At 40.7% G+C, this 24,873-nt stretch overlaps 3 protein-coding genes across 3 annotated transcripts; all 3 read right to left on the bottom strand.

The window, feature by feature from the left end:
• Nucleotides 1-408: 408 nt before the first annotated feature.
• Nucleotides 409-4,507, bottom strand: txnl4a (thioredoxin-like 4A). Its single transcript, XM_084920019.1, has 4 exons — nt 4,342-4,507; nt 3,947-4,126; nt 2,626-2,729; nt 409-942 (listed from the first exon to the last, which is right to left on the bottom strand). The coding sequence occupies exons 2-4, from the start codon at nt 4,097-4,099 to the stop codon at nt 771-773; spliced, it is 429 nt and encodes a 142-aa protein (XP_084776145.1). The 5' UTR covers nt 4,100-4,126; nt 4,342-4,507; the 3' UTR covers nt 409-770.
• Nucleotides 4,508-6,655: 2,148 nt separating this feature from the next.
• LOC146362598 (E3 ubiquitin-protein ligase znrf2-like) lies at nt 6,656-14,074 on the bottom strand. Its single transcript, XM_084919290.1, has 4 exons — nt 12,618-14,074; nt 11,108-11,203; nt 9,774-9,879; nt 6,656-7,673 (listed from the first exon to the last, which is right to left on the bottom strand). Exons 1-4 carry the CDS (start codon nt 12,922-12,924, stop codon nt 7,616-7,618), a joined length of 567 nt encoding a protein of 188 aa, XP_084775416.1. The 5' UTR covers nt 12,925-14,074; the 3' UTR covers nt 6,656-7,615.
• A 120-nt stretch (nt 14,075-14,194) lies between these two features.
• Nucleotides 14,195-22,332, bottom strand: mturn (maturin, neural progenitor differentiation regulator homolog (Xenopus)). The gene is made up of 3 exons (XM_084919291.1): nt 21,808-22,332; nt 17,585-17,707; nt 14,195-15,651 (listed from the first exon to the last, which is right to left on the bottom strand). Exons 1-3 carry the CDS (start codon nt 21,964-21,966, stop codon nt 15,544-15,546), a joined length of 390 nt encoding a protein of 129 aa, XP_084775417.1. The 5' UTR covers nt 21,967-22,332; the 3' UTR covers nt 14,195-15,543.
• Between the last annotated feature and the right edge of the window lie 2,541 nt (nt 22,333-24,873).

Genomic DNA, 24,873 nt, shown 5'->3' with positions numbered 1-24,873 from the left:
ATTTACTTATGTGTTTATTGCCTGTGGACCCAACTAGGTCGGGAAATACTGAGATTAGATTTCAACATGAGGACACAGAAAAACTTAGTTTTTTTTGTCTGTGAAGGTTCTCAGTCATCCAGGTCATCGTAGTGTAAGGAGCTTGGAAACAAAAGCTCCAAGCTCCTTAGGCATTTTTTAAATTCCTGTTCTCCGTCCAGCATGGTCATCAGAGCTAAAACTCTAATTAGACAAAATCTAACTCAAAGCCATTCAACAAGCTATCAACACATTACTAAGAAGCTCATTTGTCTCTACCCATCTTGCAGCCACTGTGTAGCTGTGGTCTTCCTTACAGGAAGAACAAAAGCAATAAATAAATAAACTAACTTTACCAACCACAGAAACTTTACTCAGGAGGAAAAAGAATCTCAGTAAAAATCCAGGTTTATTACAACTTTTAAATATAAGGGCCGTGTACACTGTGTGTGATCTGTTCAGCTCATTTCACACAAGAACAAAAAAAAAAAAAAAAAAAAAAAAAAAAAAAGCACAATAAACAGTTCATTAAGGAACCAAGTTAAACTGATACACCAAGTTAAACTGATACCCACACACAAAAACCCCAAATGGCACAAAGTAACAAATACACAACCAATAATAACAATATTGTCCTCTTTCACTGGCAAAAAGAAAATACTGGAAAAGAAAATTTGTAGTCTCTGTCCAAAACAGCAGGGATGGAAAAAAAGAGAACTCCAACAAAAAGGAGAAGAGAAGTAAAAGAAGAATCAATATCTGTATTTTGTAGAGTAATCCTTGGGAGACACTACCAGACCTCGGCCTTTTCTTGCTCCTCGATACACAGTTTCAATAATGTCTATCATCTCCTGCTTGTCCTCCATTGTCCAGTTGATCTTGTTGTTGTTACCGGTGCCCAAATCAATCATGATGTGTTTGTTCCTGAAAATGGGATGAAATGAAGTTTGATGTCAAGTTCCTTTAAATCACATTTAAATACCAAAAACTGGGTTTCTATCTGTGTTCTAATGTGGAAAACAGATTAAAACTAAAAATTGAAGTTGTTTTTTTTTCCTTTTGAAATTTCAGTGACATAATGTGAATTATTTCAAGTGTTCTTCTTTTAATTTTTATAATTATGGTCTTCAGTCAAAAACAAATAACTGTCCATCTGTCTAGTTTGATACAGCCAATCACAATCATGAGGAAGACTGCTGATAGATGATGCTCCTGATGATGATCAGAGCATAAACTATAGGAATACAACCAGCTGGCAGCCAGGTGAGTCAACTTGCCTTCAGCTTTTGACAAAGACTCATTCAAACTGATGGCAACATGCTGGCAACCTGTCTGCATTTACAAATTAGACAGCACGTATTTACAAACATACGGCAATCTCTCAGAGCGTGACTGCTCATTCAAGTCGAACAGCAACTGTTTGCATAAAGGTTGCCTCCCATCAGGTACCTTGTGTAATCGCCTTACAATCAAAAAGTGATTGCTTGTTCTGGGGGGGCAGCTGCGTTAAGATAAGCGTGTCCAGTGTTTCGGTTAAGTTTTCTCGGGACGGTCATGCATGAGATGTGTCCTCTTGTTCAAAGTATTCCCAGAGTATGTTAACTTCTTTATTAAAATATCAGTATCTGGTGTTTTCCCCCACGCACCCTCATACCTTTCTAGTAGAGTCTTCTGGTCTGTTTATTTAAAGTGTTGTGAGTTTGATGTGAAGCAGAGTCCAGAAGAGCACAGCTGAGCACTTTTAGTGTTGAAAGAACTGGATTGTACACTTCATTTATGTAAGGATAATGACTAGGGATGGGTATCGAAAACCGGTTCTTGTTGAGAACCGTTTCCCACCGTTTCAATTCCTTGGAATTGTTTGCCATTTTTGCAAACGATTTCCTTATCGATTCCAGTCGCCCTGCATGATGTCACCACGTTGCGGAGCGTCATTTACCTGGCCGGAAACACGGTGACTAAGCGGCTCAAACGCTCAAAAGTTTGGTTATACTTTACGAGATAGACGAATGTCACCGAGCAGTGACTAAGTTTGTGGTCAAAGGCTTGCACCCATTTGCCACAGCAGATGCCCCCGATTTTCGGTAAGTGAATGTGTTTAATTGTAGGCAGGGACATTACTGGATATTCTTGTGTAATTGCTACAGAAGAATATTTATTTTATTATTTTACATTTAAAAAATTTTTCCCCGGGGACCCTGTGACACCCCATTGAAGAGCCGTAGGCTGTGGATCTCTTAAGATCTCACTGTTGGGTTTGTAAGGCCATGTTACTCCTAAATTTCTATCTTGTTCAAAGAGAAGATATAAAACAAAGCTCTGAGCTAATCGACCTTAGTGTCCTCCTTTTTTAAAAAAAGAATCGATAAGAGAATCGATAAGAGAATCGATAAAGAATCGAATCGTTAAACAGAATCGAAACTGGAATCGGAATCGTGAAAATCTTATCAATACCCATCCCTAATAATGACTGCACTCACTTGTCAAGAAAAAAAGATTTTGCAGTTTTGTTCATCTGATTAGCTTTAATAATTAATAACCTGAGTGCCTTTCAGTCTACTAAACAACAACAGTGACAGAATGCAGAGCTGACACTGACAGCCTCACCTGAAGAAGAACATGACAGTGCAGGGGTCGTACAACTCGTACATCTTGTTGAAATCTGGTACTTCTGTGATGTCCACCAGGTAAATGACTGCAAAATTCTTAACCTGTCAAGGCACAGATATAAAAACCATGAGTTCAGAAAAGTCAATTTTATCTTTTAAAAATTACACAAGGCCAGGTTTCTTTTTAACTTTAACAGCTCTGGGTAGCAAGGTTACATCTGGAAAATCATCAACAAATTGCTACCTCAGAGCCAAATCCTCTAGCAAAAGCCTTGGTTGTACAATCAGCAATAATCTTCCATGACCAGTCAATGTAGTACGGAGCCTCCAGGCCCCTTTAAGAGGCATTAAAAAGTCTCAAAGAAAAAAAATCTGGGTGGGTTTAAATAAATAAATAAATACTAAACAGGGGCGCCGGTTTAGCTCTGTTGGTGAGCAGGCCTGGGTTCCAGTCTGACCTGTGGCCCTTTGCTGCATGTCCACTTTCCTGTCTAGCTATGCTGTCTCTATCCATTAAAGGCTAAAAGGCCAAAATAAACCCAAAACAAAACTAAATTGAATCTATGGGAGAATTCAGTAATATTGAATCAAACTGCACTGACACTACAGTTATCATAGCGAAAATGTAGGTAAGTGCACTTTTTCCCCCTCTTCTTGACTTGTTGTATCCATAACACTGCTCTCAAGGAGTGACCCAGAAACATGGGTGAAGTTGGCTCTCTGAACTGAGTAATTAATAAAGTCACACTGTCTTTTATGGCTACTTTTCCCTCCGGGTTTTGAGTTTACAAGTGAAAGAATAAAAACTGTTGCCACACTGACTAACATATATCAGCAAATTACTAGAGGTAACTTGCTGGAACTCAAAGACTTGGGAAAAACCTGAACCATGAAAACAAACAAAATTACCAAAACAAAGACGACTCAGGAGAGGGAGGGGGGAAAGTGCCAGCATTACAATTGTATAAGTTATAGGCTCTACAAAATTTCACCTCTTAAGTTGAAATTAACAGTAAGAGAAAGACTTGCATTTAGAATGATTATTTGCAGGATAGAAAAATCACTACATCCCAGAATAAGACCCCACCAAAGATGCTGAGCATATATTTTCAATTTGTAAGTTTTTATGTCTTATTTAAATGTTACAATAAATGGTAAAATAGTCCACGTATTGACCTTAAAGTACATAAAATTTTATCAGCTTAACACTCAGGTAATATTACATGCATCCGATTAAACCCCCACAAATAGCGCCCTCTACAGGAGTTCAGATAAGAAACATAAGCTAGCAAACAGTGGCCTTTTTAAACTACTCAGACCTTTTCCGCGATGCTGTAAAGAACTTCGTCCATCTTCATACATGTCGGGTCCCAATCGTGTCCGAAGCGGATAACCAGGACTCGGTCCTCCTCAGACAAGATGGCTTGGTCGACCTGCCAGCCGTTGTGGAGATGTGGTAGCATGTACGACATGTTGATCCAAAGTTGTTGATTCCTAAGCTGCAAATAAATACGTTTCATTACAACAGTAGCAAATGTGTAATATATTATAAATTACATCCAATAAAACCTCTGCGTTTGTTTGTGTTAGTCATAACAGGCAGTAAGCCTGCTGCTAACGGGGCAGTCTGGGTTGAGGTTAGCAAGGAAAAATCTGGAAGGAGAAATAGTGAGCCCTGCATGAAAAGAAGTGAACAAAATTCGGAAACACTTACCTAAAAATGTAAATAAATCCGTGTTATTAGGCCACGTATGTGGTAAAAACGCAATTTGCAACTCTAAGAAAGAGAAACTTTGTTGAATAGTACAGCCGCTGTGTACCTTGTCGCAAAAGGTTCGTTTCTAGGCGCGTGGCGTCATCAATTCAGCGCCAGACGTGTATACGTCACGTCCGTGTGTAAGTTTTAGTCAGATGCAGCCAGATTTTAAGTTTTTCCTTAGTGAATTATACTGTAAGACGTCCTGACCCTATGCAATCTACTTTAGGTAACCTCTGATTTTCATTTATGAGACTTCCAAAATCAGATTTCAGGAAAACACGGCATCCTTTCCAGCTGCAACCTGGAAGAATTTTCTTAATATTAACTGGAAGCAGGGGCATTTCCGGGATTCTTTTTTTTAATGGGGTGGCACAGGGGGTTGGTGGGGTGTGGGAGTCATAGGAATTCAGAAAATCCAATCCGAAACAACTTGTCACTTGTTTCTACGTCTTTCTTTTCAGGTAATTTTAGGGTTTCCACACCTGCCAAACCTCGATGTAGCCCTATAGTCGTTTTTCTATTTAGGTGTGGAGGCAAAGTCACCCATCTACAATTTAGACAACAGCAAATACAGCCACATTTTTTACTGCCTTTGTTAAGTTTTTTTTTTTTTAAATAATAATAATATAACATGAGTTTTAATTATTTGTCAAAAATACAAAGAGCTACTTTTTATTTTTGTTTAGAGTACCTTTCAGAGCCTGTACTTTTTTTTTAAACTTTTGAGTAAGGACATTGAATGAGTATGTTAATATTTACTAGAGCATTTTTAAATACAACTATCTGTATTTCTACTTAAGTGATGAATGTGTGTGAAGAAGAGGAGCAAACAAATTTCAGATAAGTCAGAGCCACCCCACCCCTATAGCCCCGCCCCATCTGGAAGAACTTTTGGTCTTTACCAGTGATTGTAGAAGACAGGTTTATACTGTGGTTACACTGAAAAACATTACACAGTTACAGGTCCCTGCACAAAAGTACTTTCAGAAAAATAAGGTTCAGATGAGCTTCATTTAAGGTGATTTACCCAGTGAAACATTTCTATAAAGGTTTGAAAATGACATAGTACTGTGGGCTAATTACTGAAACTTGGTCCCATCTATTTTGGTCTTATCTTGATATCTTGATGCATGCTCAATCATCCGGGACGTAGCGTTTTCAGTGGGAGAAACATTTCATCACTCACCCAAGTGACTTCTTCAATCTCAGCTGACTGCAGGATTCCCCAATCTTATAAACAGTTCATTGTATAATGACTGAAACTAGCACCACTGAAGGGACACTGGGTGGGAGGTCAGTTCCTTGATCATTAATATGCAAACAACTACTGATCAAAGACCACTGATCAATGGCCATGAGTAGAGAGTTGATAGAGAGCTGAGCTGAGACTGAAGAAGTCACTTGGATGAGTGACGAAATGTTTCTCCCACTGAAAACTCTACGTCCAGATGAACAGAATCAACCTTTGGGATCTATTTTGGGCCTTTCATTTTACACATGGGCTGTGAAAAGGTGTTTATGTTTCATAGTTGATAGCATTTTATTAGATTTTATTTTTTTTTATTATAGTAACATTACATTTGGTTACTGTTTAATGTGACTAAGGCACAGCTGCATTTTATCCACTTTATTACATCATATCAAATGCTCCTCCTTGAAAATGTATCCAAAAGCTGATTGTAACACAAGTATAAACCATTAACTCACCAAATGTGTTCGATTGAACTTAGATCGATAGATAGATAGATAGATAGATAGATAGAGGTATACATGCATACAGTAGTATGTGGATTTGTTTTTTGGACTCATGTAAGGAGACTTTCAGGATTCCTAGAACTTTGTTTTAAAGCTGTCTTATCTTGGTGGAGGTAAACTACTATCATCAGGAAGTATTGTCACATTTTAATTTGTTGTCCTTTGCCAGAGGACAGTTTCCCTCATATGAAAATACCTTCTCTGGCACGCATACATTTCATTACCAAACACTCTGTAACCAATGAAAAGATTGCAAGTCCTCAGACAAACAAATAACTCCTGGTTCTTCATGTCTCTGCTCACTGACTTCTAAACAGGTATCACACATCATCCCTGCATTTTTGTAGCTGCTAGTTTTAGTACTTACTGTCAAAAGTAATGGTGCCATTAAGATTTTAATTTTTCTCAACAATTAAAACAACAAAATAATGTTTGCGGGATAAACTGCAGATGTTATGTAATACCTTTGCGTGATTGTAAGTAAGTACAGCTGTCGGTTGGAAAGAATGCAAACTTCACACTTTATATGACTTTTTAATTGGAGGACGAGTGTAAAGACACAAATGTACATTAACAGTTCTCATGCAGGAAAAAGACACAAAGACAAAACATTTATTGTTGTGCAACTCATCACAGTACAAACAGAAAGAACATTGACCGAAAAGGTTCAAAGGTTATAGAAAAACTTTCCAGTCTATCACATAGCAGCATATTATGGCACTCTTTTAGAGAGAGAGAGAGAGAGAGAGAGAGAGAGAGAGAGAGAGAGAGAGAGAGAGAGAGAGAGAATGTTACAACCCAACTTTAAAAAAAAACCATAAAAAACCCAAAAACCCACAACTAAACTACGCAATCACAGTAATGTGGTTCTAAATGGCCGAGTGGTAATCGTCCAACTATTTCACATGATTGTTTACCAAACAATATCAACAGCCTATTTTGCAATAACATTGAAATCTGCTTCCTTACGTCAACACTGCAATCATCCCTTAAAGCTGATAAAGACATTTTTTTTCCTCCCCAGTCCCTGTGGCTGCTTTTCATATTGCACAACATCAGCCTTCTCATCGTCTCTCTCCACAGTCTGTTGGCCTCAGTCCCTCCTGAAGAGAGATGTCAGTCTTAGAAGTCCTCTCCTATAAAAACCACGCCCAGCTCAACAAAAAAAACAAACAAAAAAAAACCCACAGCCCAGCTCATATTCCAGGTTGCATGAATCTTCTTTAGGCCAGTAGGTGACACGAGGGATGTCACATATTTTGAAATGACTCCACCGGTGCGGCTCCTTGAACATTTCACTTCACCTAAGGAGGCATATCCAAAGTCCATGAGGCAATGTGAAAACTCTGCACACAATAATGTCTTATAATCCCTGAGGAGCGCTGATGCGTGACTGGAAAAGACAGTGTTGGGATGAGGTCAGGGCACACAGTCGATCCCAGTGATGTACTGTGGTAGTGGACATTTGCAGCTCCTAGTCGCTGGGATGTTCCGGGCAGGAGCGATTCACCTCAAACCACGCGTCTATACACCTGCAACAGTAACAAGGAGGCTTGATTCAAACGGAGCTGGAAACATATTTAGTGTTTGTGAACACAACAAATGGAACCAGCTCGAAGAAAAAAAAACCCAAAATATTTTTATTTATATTTTAATTTGTATATTTTTTAAGTTAAAAATGGAAAATAAAATATTATCACAACAATTATGAAGAACTTATTCACTTATGCAAATGTGCTTGTGTATCGTTTTGTTCCTCTCACTGATTATTATTATTATTTTTTAGGATCTATATGGAAAAGCTGTAATTCTTGCTCTTAGAACCAATGAGGTTAATGTAAATATTATGCTTGTTTCAACTCCACATTTTTATTCTGGGACTCTTCTAGTGTATCTTGGCATTGCTCCCAGCCAAAACACTTGACTTTATCTCAGATTGTTATGCGGCCCCTTAGTCCAGCCTCTGCATGGAACAGCTCATGCTATCCCCAGGCTTCCTTCAGGCCCCACTTCACTGAAAGTTTTCCCGATTGGTCACCTTCTGAAAGCCTGCAGAGGGGACAGCACCCAGTCGCTGTTGGCACTGTTTATTCCTCTCGCTGGCTTAAAGGTTCCTAAACAAAACTGTAGCACTACTAACTAAATTCCCATTCCTGATTGGGAATGGGGCTTTCTCACGACCTTCTGTACAAGTTTGAGCCCAGATCTGATCTAAGCACCTGCACCAACAAAGGGAACAGCAGGAGCTCTCTGTACATATTACAGCCTTTACATGCTAACTGTGGGACATACATAGCTCTACAGCTGATGATAGGTGTCCATCTAAGAAAAGTGCTAACATGCAGATTAAAAAGAAAAGAGCCTGTTGTTAGGAAATGTCAATATGAAATAGTGAAAACATTTGTATAGTGTTTCCTTGTAACATCTGCTTTTTGAATGCTTTAATGCATTAAATGCTTATAAAACCACCAAAGCGGACTGATCAGTGGGATATTCTGCTACGGTTGGTGGAAAGTTAGCATCATTTTGTTCAAAAAGTGAAAAACAGCTAGCCTGGTTTTAGTCTAACCTAACAAAAGAACACACACAACGCACACCAAAACAACCGCACTGAGACCCGTGGAGGTCCACCTCCAAACAAACTCCACAGCGGTTAGTTTATGGTGTGATCCCAGCAAACTACAAGGTGTATGCTGCAGGTTTGAGCTACATGCTTTCTTGTAGCCAGGGAGGTTTTGCATTCTGGGATGCTGCAAGGTACCATAAATGTCCAAAATACACAAACGCAGGGTTTGGGTTAGCAACTAGCTGTGAAATTAATGTAAATTCTTCATGTTATCCACAAGACCACAACACAGTGCCTTCTTCCAGTATTGACTATTCTTGCTCCAGACCTTTTTGTTGTGACGTATTTTAGTTCAGAGTTTGCTTTGAGTTTTTCTTTGTGAAAACAAACCAAACCACAGGAAAAAGCTACAAGTTTCCAAACTTATCAACTGATTTGGATCAGATCGAACGAACTATAGGTGCAGGAACACACCTTACATATCACCAGACTAGCTGCAAGTGATAGTTTCATAGTTTTATGATTTCTGCGAGAAAGCTAAGAATGCTTTCCATTTACAGGATCTTTTTCTTTTAATCTGACAGGTTCAAACTTGTCGGTGCTATATAATCAAATAGACCAGGTAATGGTAAAAGCTAGAAAGAAAGAAAAATTAAGATTACACTATCTTAGCTTAAAGATTAGAAGTAGGGTGAAATTGCTAGACTGGCTGCTAGCCACTATTATGTAACTACTTATGTCTTAGTTTTTTGAAAATGCATAGACAATAAGAGGTGCAGTATTTTACAGGATGCAGTAAAGTTTCACAGCCTGTTTTTAAACTGCTTTCTGTATTTTTTTTCTAAGCTGGCTTTACATTAATGTAGTCTATAGGTTTAAACATGAGTGCTTTATTATCTTCCCATCTAACAACAACAACAACAACAAATGGCCTTTTGAGCATTAATTGGAATGTTTATTTATGTTGTGCATATACGTACTACAGGTTTTAAATTAACTGTATGCATTAGTCAAAGTATTTCCAGCTGATTCTGTTTATCTGTGTGTGTTTGTGCACATTAGCTACCCTTTATGGTAGATGCAGAGGCAAGGCAGTCTGGCAATGGTGTCTCCTTGCTCCAGCTCGTCTAAACAGATGGCACATTCCCCAGAGTCTCTGGACAGGATGTCCTCTGAGAAAGACAATACAAACACAAACCAAATGAGCAAAAAGCTGCCTCGCACACCAAATCGAATCTTCACTTCACCGAATCCCGCACAACCATCTGTTTAACCTTTGATACCAGAATACCTGCTATCATCTGTGCGGAAATGTGCTGCTGATTGGGCTGAATGTAATTTCACTTTTTATTCTCCAGTTCCTCTGTATGAAAATGTGAAGGTGTAGTTTAATAATGGAGGAGAAAACTAAACACCAGTACAGCTTTTTGCACCAATAAATTGCTACTTACACAGTAATGACTATTACAATAATTATATTTCAGTGGTTTCTAACGTCAGAATTAAAAATGACGAAAAATAACGATAAACAAGATCAAGCTTATGTCTGTGAAGGTTCTCAGTCAAGATCAAGCTTAGACATCACATGATGATTAAATTTCTAAAATTGAAAAATATTTTGACATTTATTTGAGGAAAATTTATATTTCGATTCTAGCTATTTGTCGATCTATCATTAGGATTATCTCAGCATTTATAATTGTCGCAAAATGAAACTGAAAAAAAACTAAAGACAACGTGGGAGAAACACCCTTCAACCATGTTACAAATGTTGGCATGGCATAGGTTGTCCACCAGGGGGCACTCTAATACTTGAAACGGGACAATCATCCAAGAGGCAAACAAGTAATTGGTGTCTTGTAAAAATAAAGCAAGATTATTTTTAAATTGCATTGTCATTTTGTCTTTGTAAGAACTCAAAACAAAAGAAACAACAAATATTATGGAAATCTTTTTGTGTGCCTATTTATCGGGATTTTAAATCACCAAATATCGGCATTGGTCTGACAGTCTTATCAGTCAGGCTCTAGCGCTTATATTTTTTAAGTATAAAAAGATTTATTTTAAAAAGGTAAAAACAGGGGCACTGGTTTAGCTCAGTGGGCGATTAGGCGACCATACGCTGTATGGTTTCCACCGTAAATATCAGTTAGCTGTAACCACAGAAGCCAGGGCCGTTACAGTAACCTTTAGAACAGCTGTACATCAGTGCAGCAGGGTGAGACCTTAAACGACTACAGCATTTTATTACAATGTAGAATTGCTACATTACTTAAGGACACAATTTTAATGATCTTGCTTTGTCACGTGCAGTTTCATTCAATAATTAGCAGTGGGCAACAAAATAAATCAATAAAATAACAGTCTCAAAGACGTTCAGAATCTCCCCCTCAGTCTTACTGTTGTAGGTGAGGCGCGTCTTGCTGAAACACATGAGCAGGTGCTTCTCGATTTCATCCGACGCCATGAACTTGGAGCAAACGGGACAGTGGAAGCCTGGAGGGGAAAAAACGCAAAGAGAAAACATTAAGGGACCCTGATGTGGCAGTGCACCGCTCATAACCTCATATTGATATGTACACATGGCAGGACGTGGGACAGTTGGCTTGTGCTTAATCTTGTGACCTATGGGACCTTTTGACCGCACGAACTCAAATCTCCCATAAACTAACAATCTGCTTACCTCACACAGTTTGCAGATGTCACTGCAGCGCTGCAAACTTACTGCAAGCGCACACTTAAACACAGATTTGATGTTTACTGCAAAAGCATCTATAAAACATGCGATTGGCCGATCGCTTGCTTCCTTCTGACCCCCTGTATCTGCACAGCTGTACAAAGATTAATAGGCCAAGAACCGCTCGACGTTAGATAAGCTCACCTCCAGGCCTGAGATAAAGTCTCAAACCTGCAGAGTTCCAGTCATGTGGTTCTCTTGAGTGAAGATTATTGATGGTGTGATTAATGATTACATTTCCTCATCGGGGGAATTATATGCCGGTAAGGAAAAAGGAAGAGAAGAGGGCAGGAACACAGCTGGATATGGAGATCATGTCACAACTTTTTAGGCCTCTAACAAAAAAACCTAGAAAACTCAATTCAACCTGTGCTTAAACAGCTTTTGAGCTGTCAGCAACACTGGTGTTTAAAGGCTCTCTGAATGTTATGTTATGTTAGTTTGACTCCCGCTTTTGTTGCAGGTTGGGCCCAGTGAGACACCCCTTCAGTTGAGAAACAGCAAGACCTGCGGCTTCAGGAAGTTTGTTGTGTATGTGTGCAAGTGTGTGTTTCTGTCAGGCAATATGTAACCAGCAGGAAGCTCTTATCTGCTGACCTACATAGTGCACTACTCTTCCCTCTCATAGCCAGAGTGACAAAACAGGCTGGTGTTGCAAAACAAAGAAGCAGTAGAAGAAGAAAGAGCCCCCCCCACCAAAAAAAAAAAAGGGAAAAAAAGAAAGCGTGGTGCAGCAGAGCCACCTGTGGCTAGAATAAAAGTGCAGAAGTGCAAAACAAAGGGCTCAGTCATCAGACGGCCTTAACCATATGCCAGGTATCGCATGTCAAATGGAAAAATAATAAGTAACTCTGACACTAAAATTACACATACAACTTTGGAGATGAAAATGATAGAGTACCTTACATTAAATAGAAATTTAAGTCATAATAACGTACTTCGGATATGCAGTGTGGGCAGTTGTGTGCTGCAGGATTTTAAATGTTAATTAGAATCGGTGGTAATATCAGAGAAGGCGAAATGCACTGCATAAATGGATATTAAAGCTGTACTGACACTGCGGAAGTGCACCTCGAGTACAAAGAGGAAATCAGTGCATTAAAAATCTAAGTGTGCACTGAGCAATAATGGGCCTGGGCTCTCCAGGTGTACTTTTATAAATTTGCGCCTTACCCCCGAGCAGGCGTGAGGACAGTTCGGCCGGCAGGGACCCTATAAGCAGCCTGTGTCCCTCTGGGGGCAGCTGGCCCTCATCGTCACCATCTGTGCCGTCGAGGCTCTGGTTGCCGACGGCCGGTATGTTGAGCCCAGAATTTGTTGGCCCTCCACTCGTGAACCGGATTCTTGGGCCATCGGGTCCATTTGTGTACCTGAACCCCGCAAACCTTTCTCCTCTGCTGGAATTTCCAGATGGAAGATCGGAGCTGGAATAAGCTCGAGTTCTGCTGTCAAACACAGGGCTGCTCTGCTTGGCCCCCATACTGCCGCAAGTTTTAGGGGTTTTGTTTGTCAGTGCGTTTTTCTTTCTTAAAGAAGTTTTTTTTTTAGCCACGACACATGATCACAGCGAGCCCCGGAGAGTCGAAAACAACAAAGGAAATGCAGCCAAACAAGTATGCAGCGATACAGCCGAGGTTATTCAACATGTCAAAGTTTCACAGTGCGCACTGTGCGTAACGTGCGCACTCACTGACGCAAAACTTCCTTTCCAAAGGTTCTTTTTTTCTTTTTCTTCTTCGTTTCAAAGTCCTTCCCCTTTGTTCCAACAACAGATGTATTAAAAAAGAGAGAGAGAAAATCTCTTAAGTAACAAGGTTTGTGTTTCTCCGCTTTAGCCGAGAACACACGCACAAGTGTTGACCCCAAAGCTCGTCTGGTTTCAAGTTTGTTTTTGTGTTCAACTGTGGTGTCTGGAAAGAAAAATATAAGCAGGGATTGCCCTCCTCTTCCGGTAAGCCAACGCTGTCAGCCGTAATCAACTCCACCGAATACAGTACGTTTCCTTTCAAAGTAAAAGCATCCAATTGTTCAATTTGACAGATAGTGATTCCTTTTATTATTTACTCTATGAAGGTTGTACACAAGTTGTGTGCCACGCTTTGCAGCAGCTTAATTTATTACATGAAGTTCAGTGACTTTGCTGCTGCAAAGCGTGGCACACAACTGACCCAATAAGAAGTACAGTACCTGCAGTCAAAGGGGGAATTACCAGGATTGTAACTACTGAATTTTATTGCTGCGTGTATTTTTGCTGGAAATTTCACTTCTAGGGGTATTATTTTGAAAAGTAGCATTTTACTGTCATAGTTTGTCCAGCTGATGTTAGATTTTAAACAATTTCATTCACTGTTGAGCAGTTTTTGTGGGTAAGCTCATCATATTTTCCTCCTATGTGAAATCTTAACCAGAAAAATACACAAACCTGCCTCTATAACTGTCACAAATACTCAAATGTATCCTATAAATGTGCACGTGGTGACAAGACAGAGAAAAAGGCACCTTTGCAATGACTTTTGTGCTTTTAATTTGAATACTAAACCACTACTTCCTGTCAGCGATTCCTTTTTCAGTCCGAAGCTTAACTCGGCCCTGAGTGGCTGCGTGACGTCAACCCCAGTAACACCAGCAGGCCTTTGGCAGAGCAGCAGGTCACCAGTCCACTCTGATATGAAATGCCCTCCATATTTGGTGCTTTGTCTTTCATTAACTCGTGGCGTTTGAGATTAAAGAAAAAAACAGCTGTCGGGACACTCTGTTCACACTGTTTATTGACCAGTTTCACACACATGAGGACAAACAAAAGATACACTGAATGAGGAACGCCCAGGCAACAAAGAAGACAAAACTGTACAAGCAAAAAAAAGTAAATGGGTAAAAGGTCTGAAAGAGTCTTGCATGTAGATCTAGTGGTTGAAGGCAGCTGTGGGTGGGCGTGGGTGGCCTGAAGCGTTGCAGTGCATCAGGTGTGACACTACAATACTGAGGTTAGAAAGTAACAAGGCTAAGCTGAGGGTGGCTAACAACAAATATGTTCCCCCTTCCCTGTGATATCACTCAGGGGTCTGGGTGTGTGCCCTTATTACATTTATGATGATGTACAAGCTTTAAAGAAGGTATCTCCTCAGATGCTGCCGAGAAAAGAGGGCAAAGTGTGAACCACCAACAACCAGGAAGACTACTGGATACAAGAACTTGGAAGGGGGCAGTATGGGACACCCAGTCTGGGTAAGGGCTTATCAAGCTGCAGCATGGGTCATAGCTGTGACGGTCATACCATAATTACATGATTAAAACATCCTCATAAAGTGACTTGAAAGTCTTTTGAGGTGTGCTGCATTTGGAAACATTAACACAAACACACCTTGAGGATGGGGGTGGGTGGGGGGGGAAAAAGGTTCCATGCTACTGTAAAGCTGCACACTTTGATTTCCACGCGAGGAGCGACTGTAAAATGTCTTTAAAACGGTTTCCTATATGACTTCTCTAAGCGTGTGTTTAAAACAGGGAAGGGTCTGAGAGCCGTTTTTCAGTTCCCTCCCTCTTTCCCTCCATGAGGTGGAAAATGAACTTTGCTAGAGCGCCGATTGCCTCATGTTGCCACAAACCGTTAGTTTTCACCCCTGCGTATGTCAGGTAAAGAAAGCAGGCTATCTGCAACATTCATCTCCCCGTTTGAGAGGGGGTTGGTGGTGGGGGGGAGTGGGTATTGCGGTAACATCTGACTGTATTCCTGCATAAGAAGCAGCTGAGGCTGATTTAATATTGCTGTGCTGTGGAACTTTAACTAACCAGACGGTGAATGATTGAGATACTTGCATTGTACATGGCTACTGCTCACGTAGCCTCCAAATTTTTGTGTAAGTGTGTTCATTTTATTTTGAGAGGCGAAGGGGAGGGGGCTGAAAAAAAGTGCCGCAGCGTGCACTCTTTGGGAAGCAAAGCCACTGAGACATTCAAGAACATGGCGGTGCAATTTTTTTTGTTTTGTTTTGTTTTTTTGTTTTTTTTTTAAAGCAAGTTCACTTTAAATATGTACGAATGTGTGTCATTAAGTGATTGGGCTTAATGTGTTGAGGCCCGGGCTTCTCCTTGGGCATTATCACTGCTGGCTGACCCCCATCTGCTGGTGGTCGGGCCCGGGTTCCCCCTCCATGTCAGCGTGGTAATGCTCAAAACTGTCGTCCTCTAAGTCTGGGAGACCCAGCAGCTAACAGAGACAGGGAGGAAGAGAATGCAGTGTTAGACCATGAAGTGTGTTTACGTTGTCTCTCTCTTTTTTGCTAACTAACATCACAAAGCAAACAAACTCAGTGTCTTTCAGAAGGAGCCTTTATGTCAGCGGTCTAGTTTCTCTCTCTTCCACTAAATAAACAATCTTTCCAAGTCTGCTCAGTTATTCCTTGATTCACTGCTGAAAAACACACCTTGCAGTGGGAGCGTTATATAATATGATACCCTTATCACGTCTGTGCAGTTACAGCCAGAAGGCAGTGAGCTCAGTTTAGCATAAAGACTCGAAACAGCAGGAACAGCCCAACTCTACCTCGAAACAAGTAACACATTATGTAAAGCTTTTTTTTGGAAACTAAACATTTTTCATTTCTTTGACTTTTTCTCCAGTTTTGACTTGATACAAAACGCCTTTTTCTCTTGTGTAACTTACTATCATCTAAATGTGTCTCCAAGCCTCATCAGTTTCAGGTTTGTATATTTATTTATTAACATTGATTAAAATATTATAAAATTAAACATTTTCATGCAGTTTTTTTACGTACACTGTTTTAAAAAAGGCAAAAAATGTCCTGGTAATTTTCTGCTAGTACATTATCCATTTTTTTTACACAGGCTTCCATAAATGGTAAATGTTAGATTCAATGTGTGGAATAAAATACGTGAAAATGTCCATAAAAAATTTAAACGGTACATTGTACTGTACCTTTACAGATTTTTTTACTGTGTAAATATGGTGTAAAGCATTAAATTTAGCGACAGCTGTTCAAATGAAATTCACCTGAGTGATATACACTCAGTTTAATCCAAATTTATTTTCTTTCATGATTAATTATTTGAATAAATCTTTGATTTGATATATTTCAGATGCATTTTACACAAAATTATTGCTTCACATTTGTGACGGCAAAGAAGCGCTGTCGCTAAGAGTAGTGCAACTTGCAATACTTAAGTAAATAGATAAATGGATTTTTGTTTTTGTGATGATAACCTCCAAGCAGTAACAGCCCGATCCGGCGGGGAGGTGTGGGAAGCCAGATCGGACGCCCCCCTTCCGGCTCTCCTATCTTGTCCCTCTTGTCTTACTTCTCTCTATCACCTTTTCTATCCCTTTGAAGAAGTTAGTCTCTATAAATGCTAAAGAGATAAGTATTATTTCTCAGTTGCAGTGAATAGATAGGATAAAATAAACTGTAGGAAACTGAAAAGAAGAAAGAATAAGACAAATAACAATTTCACATAAACCAGTGACACACTCCGGGGCCTGATCAACCCTGGCAGGGCCTCCTTGGATGAGGGTGTCTAGTGATAATGGCCGAAACACCCGATGAATCCAAGGTCCACTACTGACGATGTGTCCCAAATCTTAATACGATAACCTAGATCAGATCTCTAATCCCCCCCAAAAAATGGCAGGTTAGCTTGGGTAAAAGACCGAAAGTTGAGGCACACAACGATGTGTGCTGCTGGTAAAGTTTCTGGGCTGCCTTTCCTCATAACAGCCATCCCTCAAGATTCTCACCATTTAAAGCAAAGCATTATTAGGCACTACAACATCTAGTCCTTTTACTGAATGATTTTTAAAAACTGATTACTGCTTGTTACACCTTTTAAATGTATTATTTACCAAAAAACTACTTCAGATTTACATTTGGGGAAATAAAGATCATTTCTCTTATTCCTGAGAGACAAGAAAATTGCACAAATGCACAAAATCCTCAAGTGATAAACAAGCCAACAGTGAAATGTCTGATTTCTAAGAGTATGTGTTGTGATGATTTTGAGAGAGAATAGAATTTTTCAGGACTGCAAAAGACGCAGCAAACAGAGCCGTGGCTGATGCAGTGTGTTGGGTACAAAAACCAAAAGTGAAACGCGACCCCGGGAACATCCCCGCTTCTGTTCCTTACAGGCCTGAAGGATGTGAAGACTTTCTCCAGCACCTCCAGCAGAGTCTTCTTCCCGCAGGATGAGATGTAGTCCTGGGCCAGCTGGAGGAAGGGAAGGCAGTCCTCGCTCTCACTCCACACATGCTGCACACACAGATCATGAAAATCTTTCGATTTCTGTCCATGCACTTTAAACACAATAGAGCACATGATGTAACAGTGTCACACTTCCTCCACTGGTGTAGCCTCGTGTGGGCTGTACACAACTTAATTAATGGATAAGTGAGCAAAACTGAGTCACAGGAGATTCAGCACAGGAAAAAAAAACAGAGCAATGCAACTAAATCTGAGAAAGACATGTTGTCATGATCTTTGTGTTGATACACGGTCTGTTGTTTTAATCCTCAGTGTTTCTTTTGCTTTTTGGGGGGATTTTTACTTCCTCGCACTGCTTCAGTAATGTTGAGGTTCAGACTTTAGATCATGACCGACTTTGTGTTTTACCGCATGGTCAGTGTGTTTGGGATCAGTGCCATGCTTCAGATATGTTTTACATACAGTTTAGTTGGTATTTTATGTTAAATAAAAATCTCACTGTGCTTTTTTGTTTTCACAATTCCATCAGTTTTGACAAGATCCCAAACACCACTGGCTGAAATGATGCACCACATCATGACGGAGCCTCCACCGTGTTTCACAGATGGCCGCAGACGCTCACTGTTGTGCCGCTCTCATGACCTCTTCCAGGCTTCTAGCAACAAACTGCCTAAAGATGCCATTTAAAATTGGTTCTTTGCTAAGTGTCCTGTCACATGTAGGCGTGACACTGGTTTGTCCTTTGAGTTAAGTTCTGTTTTTGATGCTCAGTGTTAAAAACATACCTCTGAAAATGAAACACGGACCAGACTGAAAGTGAGTGAAAAAGCAGCCGACGTCCAAAGAAATCCTGGAGAACTGCTACTCAAGCTCACATTAAAACATTTTTGGCTCCTAAAAAGCAAAATGTAATCAAATGAGGGTGGCTTGAGGCTTTTGTACAGAATTCTTAAGATCAGACTACTACACAATTCCCATCTCTGTGAATTAGATACAATCTTCTTAGACAATAAAGACAATAACTGCCTTACATTGTCTGTATTTTAGGTCAAAACGCACAAACCACAGGTGCAGTTTCGAGTCGGGATCAGTTTACAGCGTGGGCTGACAGTTTAGGCACACCTCAATGGAAATGTTAGCGAGTGTGTTTATGGTCAGCACAAAAGCACGGTGAATTATCACCATGTAAATCTGATACATCAGATGTACGAGTTCCACGCTGATTAAAATCAGCTTCCTCATGAGCACATACTGTCGGCCACCTCAAAGCCTTTACAGGAATTGTTAGATAAATACTGATGACAAAGCCCATTGGAGCTGCTCTATTTGGCTCATGTTTATAGTTATAGTTTAATTAGAGTCTAAAGGCCACTGTGTTAAGTTATGTATTAGGCAATGTCGTCCGCTAAACCAAATCAAATGTGCAGAATGACATGGCAAAAAAGGAGCAGATGCAAAACAAACACAAAAAGTTGTTTTACATGTAGCCGTGAGGCTTTGTTGGTTGGTTGGTTGGTTATTGCAGCATTTGTGGTACAGTGATCATCGTTATCCTAACATCCTGGGGGAAAAGACAATGAAATTTAATCTCAGTTGAAAACTGAAATCCCTTGAGTACTCTTACTTCATTATACTGCGTCATCCGTTGATTAGTCCCTTAAAATCTCATCAAAAACTATCTTAATGTCATCACTGCTGATGATTCAGTGAAAATTCAAGATAAGAACTGCAAGAGTCAAGAGAGAGATCGATTTATGTGAAATGGTGCAAAACAGCCCAGGAGGGGGGGATGGGGGGGGGGGCGGCTTGAAAATGTAAACACGCTGTTACAGACGGCGCTTCAGCTCCGACTTTGCTGGGAATGCGCTCCACTTCAACCCCGATGGACGGACTCTCACGTCAGCCAGCGTCTCCACTGAAACAGCTGACCCCACCTACCAAGCACAGCTGTGTGCGTGACTCTGTAATTGATTGTACGGCAGCTACAGCTCTGATAAGCAGAGGGGCGTCTGTGGAGTCACGTGGAACGTTCAATTCTTCAGCTGAACGCCACAACAGGTGATGTGGATTGCTAAAAACAAACACTACTGTATCATATCCAGAGGGAAATTACAGGGAAGGAAACAAATTATCGTTATGGTTATTGTTATGGTGCAGCTAGGTGACAAGATGATGCCCTGCATGTGTGTGTGTGTGTGTGTGTGTGTGTGGGAGAGAGAGAGAATCAGAGAAAAACAGCATGTGAGACGTCCTGCTCATAGCAGTATTGATCGCGGGGAGAGTAACTAGATCTCAAGAGTCCTGCAGAGAGACAGAGTTATTCAAGCTTATTTAAATGTGCATAGCAGACGGTGAACTGTTAGTGTGTGTGTGTGTGTGTGTGTGTGTGTGTGTGTGTGTGTGTGTGTGTGTGTGTGTGTGTGTGTGTGTGTGTTAAAAACAGAGAGAGAGTGGCAGGCCTGCAGCAGTTGGCGAGCACCAGATTAAAAAGCTGTAGAAAACTGTGAGCTGAGAGAGAAACAGAGAAAAAAGGAAGTTGGTGCTAAAAGACATCGAGTCACATGATGCATTTAAGCACCTGCGCTTTATGTGTGTCTGTGTGTGTGAGAGAGACTGGGTAATTAATTGTGCAGCAGCTATAAACGTCACAGTTTCTTCACGCACAGCTATGGAAAACCCCGGCTCTAATGCTGCTCTCCTGTCTGCAGGATAGTCCAGACGATGCTTGCAAACACACACAACGCAGACAGGGACTGCGTGACATAATGTGTTATTGACCGAGCAGACGCCCTGGCTCATGGGTCATCACCATCTGCTCCCCGCCCTGTTGGCCCCTGTCACTGAGCAGGAGGAGCGAGGAGGGCGGGCCTGGCCTCTGGGGCTTTAGGACTCATAACGCCACCACTGCAGCACACTGATATATGATACAGCTATGCTTCAAGACAGCATGTGGCTGATCACAGCAGCGCTGGAGCTACAAAGACACTGAGCTCACAGCATAGCTGCAGTGTAGTGTGGTTGGAGGTTTGGGGCTTTTAATGACCCCATCTAGTTTCTTTAGAGTGGTTAGTGCATGCTGTTTTTAAGGCAGAGTCTCTTGTTTAGCAGGGGCGTATCCAGGATTTTTAAAAATGTGGTGGCAAGGGGGCCAAACGCGTCACGGCGGCCCCATCAAAAAATGGCAGTTGCTTCGAAGCACAAGATTCAACTGCAAAGAAACTGAGCTAAAAATTTCTCACTCTTGTCTTATTTTTAAGTTCACTTTTGAAAAGTAAAGAAGAGAAGGAACAGGAAGGCAGCGGATCAAACCACTGCGAGGCATATGAGAAAGGCCATTAAAAATTAAGACTATCATTTTTTCATCTATAAGCAAAACTTTTAGTGCTTTAAGGCCAGATGAAATTGCAGCCAGGGGTGGAGGATGGGTGGTTCTTCAACCACGCCCCTTTTATTTAGGACCTTTTCAGAGAAAACACCAGGAATCAGTGTTTCATCGCAGTCACAGCTGTTTGGATTATCTTCTAAGGAGGCACATTTAGTCAAAGTAAATCAAGTGTTAGAAATAAAACGTCAACTGGTAAACTTTGCCGTGTCTAGACAAACATTTCTAATAAGAGAAGGCTTAACCTGAAACCCAGCAGCAATAACTCTTTCAAAATAAAGGCATGATGGCAAAAATGTAAAATATTTTTTGCATTTGTGACAAGCACTGGCCTTTAAAGTTTTTCAAGTAATAAAATTGCCTTCAAATAGGGGGAAAACATAAAAGCCCGAAATAGGAAGCTTTTATTTTTATTTCTAAATCAATTTCAATTTAGAAATACAAATGAACTGTTTAGTGTCGCAAAATCCACATGATGGCGACGGCTTTTATTATGAAAGTCATAAGGCTTTCCTGTTTTGTGCCCATAGCAGAGTTGATTATATGCTGGATAAATAAGCAACATATACACTTTGAGGGGAAAGAAGGGCGGTTGGAGGAGGGGTGGGTGAGGTGCACCTAAACTGAAATGACATCATCCCCTCCTCTCCTCTCCCACATCCATCAGCTAGAAAACCCGGGGCCGAACGCGCACCTCCAGCCGAACCTCGACACACCTAGGAGAGAGCGCGCAGAGACAAGGCCTTGCAGGAGATCGAGCACTTACAAAGCTGTCGGTGCCGCCGGGACACAGCACGTAGAAAGAGACGCCGGGCTCTGCGTAAAAGTCCAGCCGCCTCTCGTCGTCCTCCTCGGCGAAGATGAGGTCGAAGGGGTTACCGGAGCACCACTTCTCCGCCGCCTCCACCAGATGCTTGAACTCCATCCTCTGTTATCCGCTCTGCGGTGTCCCTGGTGTCTCTGTCTCTTTGGCCGTCGCGGCGATGATGCTCAAGACGCAAAATAGGCCTAACAGCTGATTTGCCCGCAGCATCAGCAGCCTCCACTATACCGCATCTCCCTCAGTGCGCCTTCTGCATGGCCCGGGAATAAAGATAACGCTGTTGGCGCACACAGCCTAGCGGGGTCTGGCGCTCATCCGTGCTCAGAACCCCATTCCTCTCTTCCTCCTCACGTTATGAAATCAGCCCTTCGGTCGCATGCATGCATACGCAGGAGGACGCTGGAGAAAACGCGATGACGACGAGTGGAGCCGGGCAGCCGTCCATAACGGAGACGCTATAAGCCTAACCCTAACTTTCTCACTGCTGGCACAGGAGGATGACAACGCCAGCGAAGCGTTTAACCTGCTCTCATCACCCACAGAGCTGAGATCATGCGACAGCCTGCAAGTCCTGTCATACTTCCATAAGAAAGAGTGTGAGGTCATCATATATTAATGGGCCATTGCTGCCATGACATAGTTACTGGTTTCTAGTGTGCAAGCAATAAAAACACAGACACACACACATTTTCTCCGGTTTTCCACCCAAACAGACTTCCAATTTTCGACATTATTCCAACTGCATCTCTTCTGAAGGCCACCTGATGTGACCGAAAGCACGTGAGCCCCCGTCATCTTCAAACGGGGTCAATTGTTAGATTTATGTCCCACCATGAAGTGGTATGTCCTCCCGAGACCCAACCTATTCATTTATGTTCTCTGTAATGGACATTTGTTTTTGGGTCTATATTTTTTAACTTATTTGAGCTACCGTACCAGGTCCTGATATTGATGCTCAATAGTGTGTTTAGGTGGCCTCTTTTAGCTCCAAAGAGGCAGGAAATCACAAGTTAAACTGAAAAATGCTTTATTTAAATAATGGAAATAGCTCACGTGATACAGACTCAATGCTGACTCATTTTTGCATTAAAAATGATTAAGTCATAATTATCACATTTGTTCATTTCACAATATCTGTTTTAGACAAAGGGAACTGTATGTGTGAGTCAAACTCAAAAAGAGCCACAAAATAAATAACCTGTTAAAAGTGAGCATGTCTTACATAGTAAGCACTGATCTTGCTATAATAATAAGCTGAAATAAGCACTATATCAGCTTTACTGGCAGCCTAAATAAGTGTAAAATATTTCCAAACTGTTCCATTTTCTTCTCTGTTTACTGATGACCCTTAAAAACTATAGTGGCATGTAGCCCACACAGTACTGGGAACCACTCTTCTGCATAAACAGTGTGTCTACAGTGTTTACATTAATCCAGCCCGCTTCCATTAGTGCCCCCCGCCCCCCAGTCTGACTCTACCTGCTCCACGGAGTCCTCACCAACAGGGGGCGAGCGACACCCGTGAAACCAGAAACTGTTGTACCTCCCATAATGGGCTCTGTCAAGTTGGAACGGGTCTAAGAGGAAGTCTGTTTGAGATAAAAGAATAATATTGGGGGAATTTGGTAGATTGCGACAAAAAACAACTATTTATATTTGTTTTAAAATTGACATGACCGAATATTATCAGCACATGGCTTACTTCAAATCCCACCTGTAGCATCATGCTAATCTGATTCAGTCAGTAATGGTAAATAAATACAAAAATCTACATATTCAGTGATAAACTAATATTACAGTATGGGGATGTATCTGCAGGGTGTGGTTTGAAAGAATAAATGAATAATAATAAATGAATAGATATAACACCACTGGATTACTGCAGATCATATCAGTGGGAATGTAACTTTCCTACACTGACTCTACTTGATATAGACTGTTTATTCAAATTCAAATATCCAGCAGATCATTTTAAAAATAAGTATTCCTCCAGTCATAACCATGAATCAATTAATAAAATAATTAAATTATATAAAAAAAAATAGGGATAAAAACATTTAAAGATAACAGAGGATAAAAGACTGTGGCAGTACCAGAAGTGCGCATGAGTGAGAGAAGATGATTTGAGGGCTGCATAGGGGTCAGAGGGTGTTAAAGGGTGCAATGGGGACAAAGGTCCTCCCGGACTGCAGCATGATGAGGAGAGCATTCTGCTCCTCTACCCAACCAGTAGGCTGTGGAGAGGGTGTCTAATCTAACTATCAATTCAAATACTGTACTTTGTACTCTGTATCATTTGTTCAGTGTCTAGTCTTTGTAGATCAGTTGTGTTATGACAAGCCAGGGATTTTAAACATATTTTATTTCATGGGCAAAGGTGAGCAGATCAATCCAAATATTAATAGTATCAATAACAACGCTGGTTTTGGATCGATACTTTGTTTCTATCCTCTAAGTTCACTGAATTGTGTTAAGTCACTTTTTTGTGAATTAAAACATATACCATATATAAAAATATACATATATATATCTACATGGTATCTCAAAGTCTTTTTGTGTTGACTGTCAGGTCTATTTTATTCATAGCTTATAGCACATGTAAACAACATACGTTGTGCTTTAGAGACAGGCACATTTACATATCAGGTCTCCAAAAATAAACAGTTTCAAAATGCATAAAACGCTGAAAGGTGTGTTTTTATTGTGTTAACTCGTTATTGTAGACTCACGGTGATTTAGTAGACATTAAAGTGTGTTCAGAATTTGCAAACTTCTGATGAGTCATACCATAAATCATGATACACTGCTAAGCTGTCTTTATAGATGAAAAGTATCAGTATCTGTATTGTTATCAGCAATACGGCCCTATATTTACTTAGTATTACATAGTATTACTCTGTAGTATGAATGGCAATAGGGAACGTCATTACCAGAAGAAAAAGCCGCTAAACGTATTAAAATACATTTAAAAGGTAAAGTATTTATGCCGTCCTTTGCATTTTCCAAAGC

Source organism: Perissodus microlepis, chromosome 22, assembly GCF_051167445.1.
Source record: "Perissodus microlepis isolate ML-2025 ecotype Zambia chromosome 22, ASM5116744v1, whole genome shotgun sequence".
NCBI classification, from domain to species: Eukaryota; Metazoa; Chordata; class Actinopteri; order Cichliformes; family Cichlidae; genus Perissodus; species Perissodus microlepis.
This window is presented reverse-complemented; position numbering and strand designations above follow the sequence as displayed.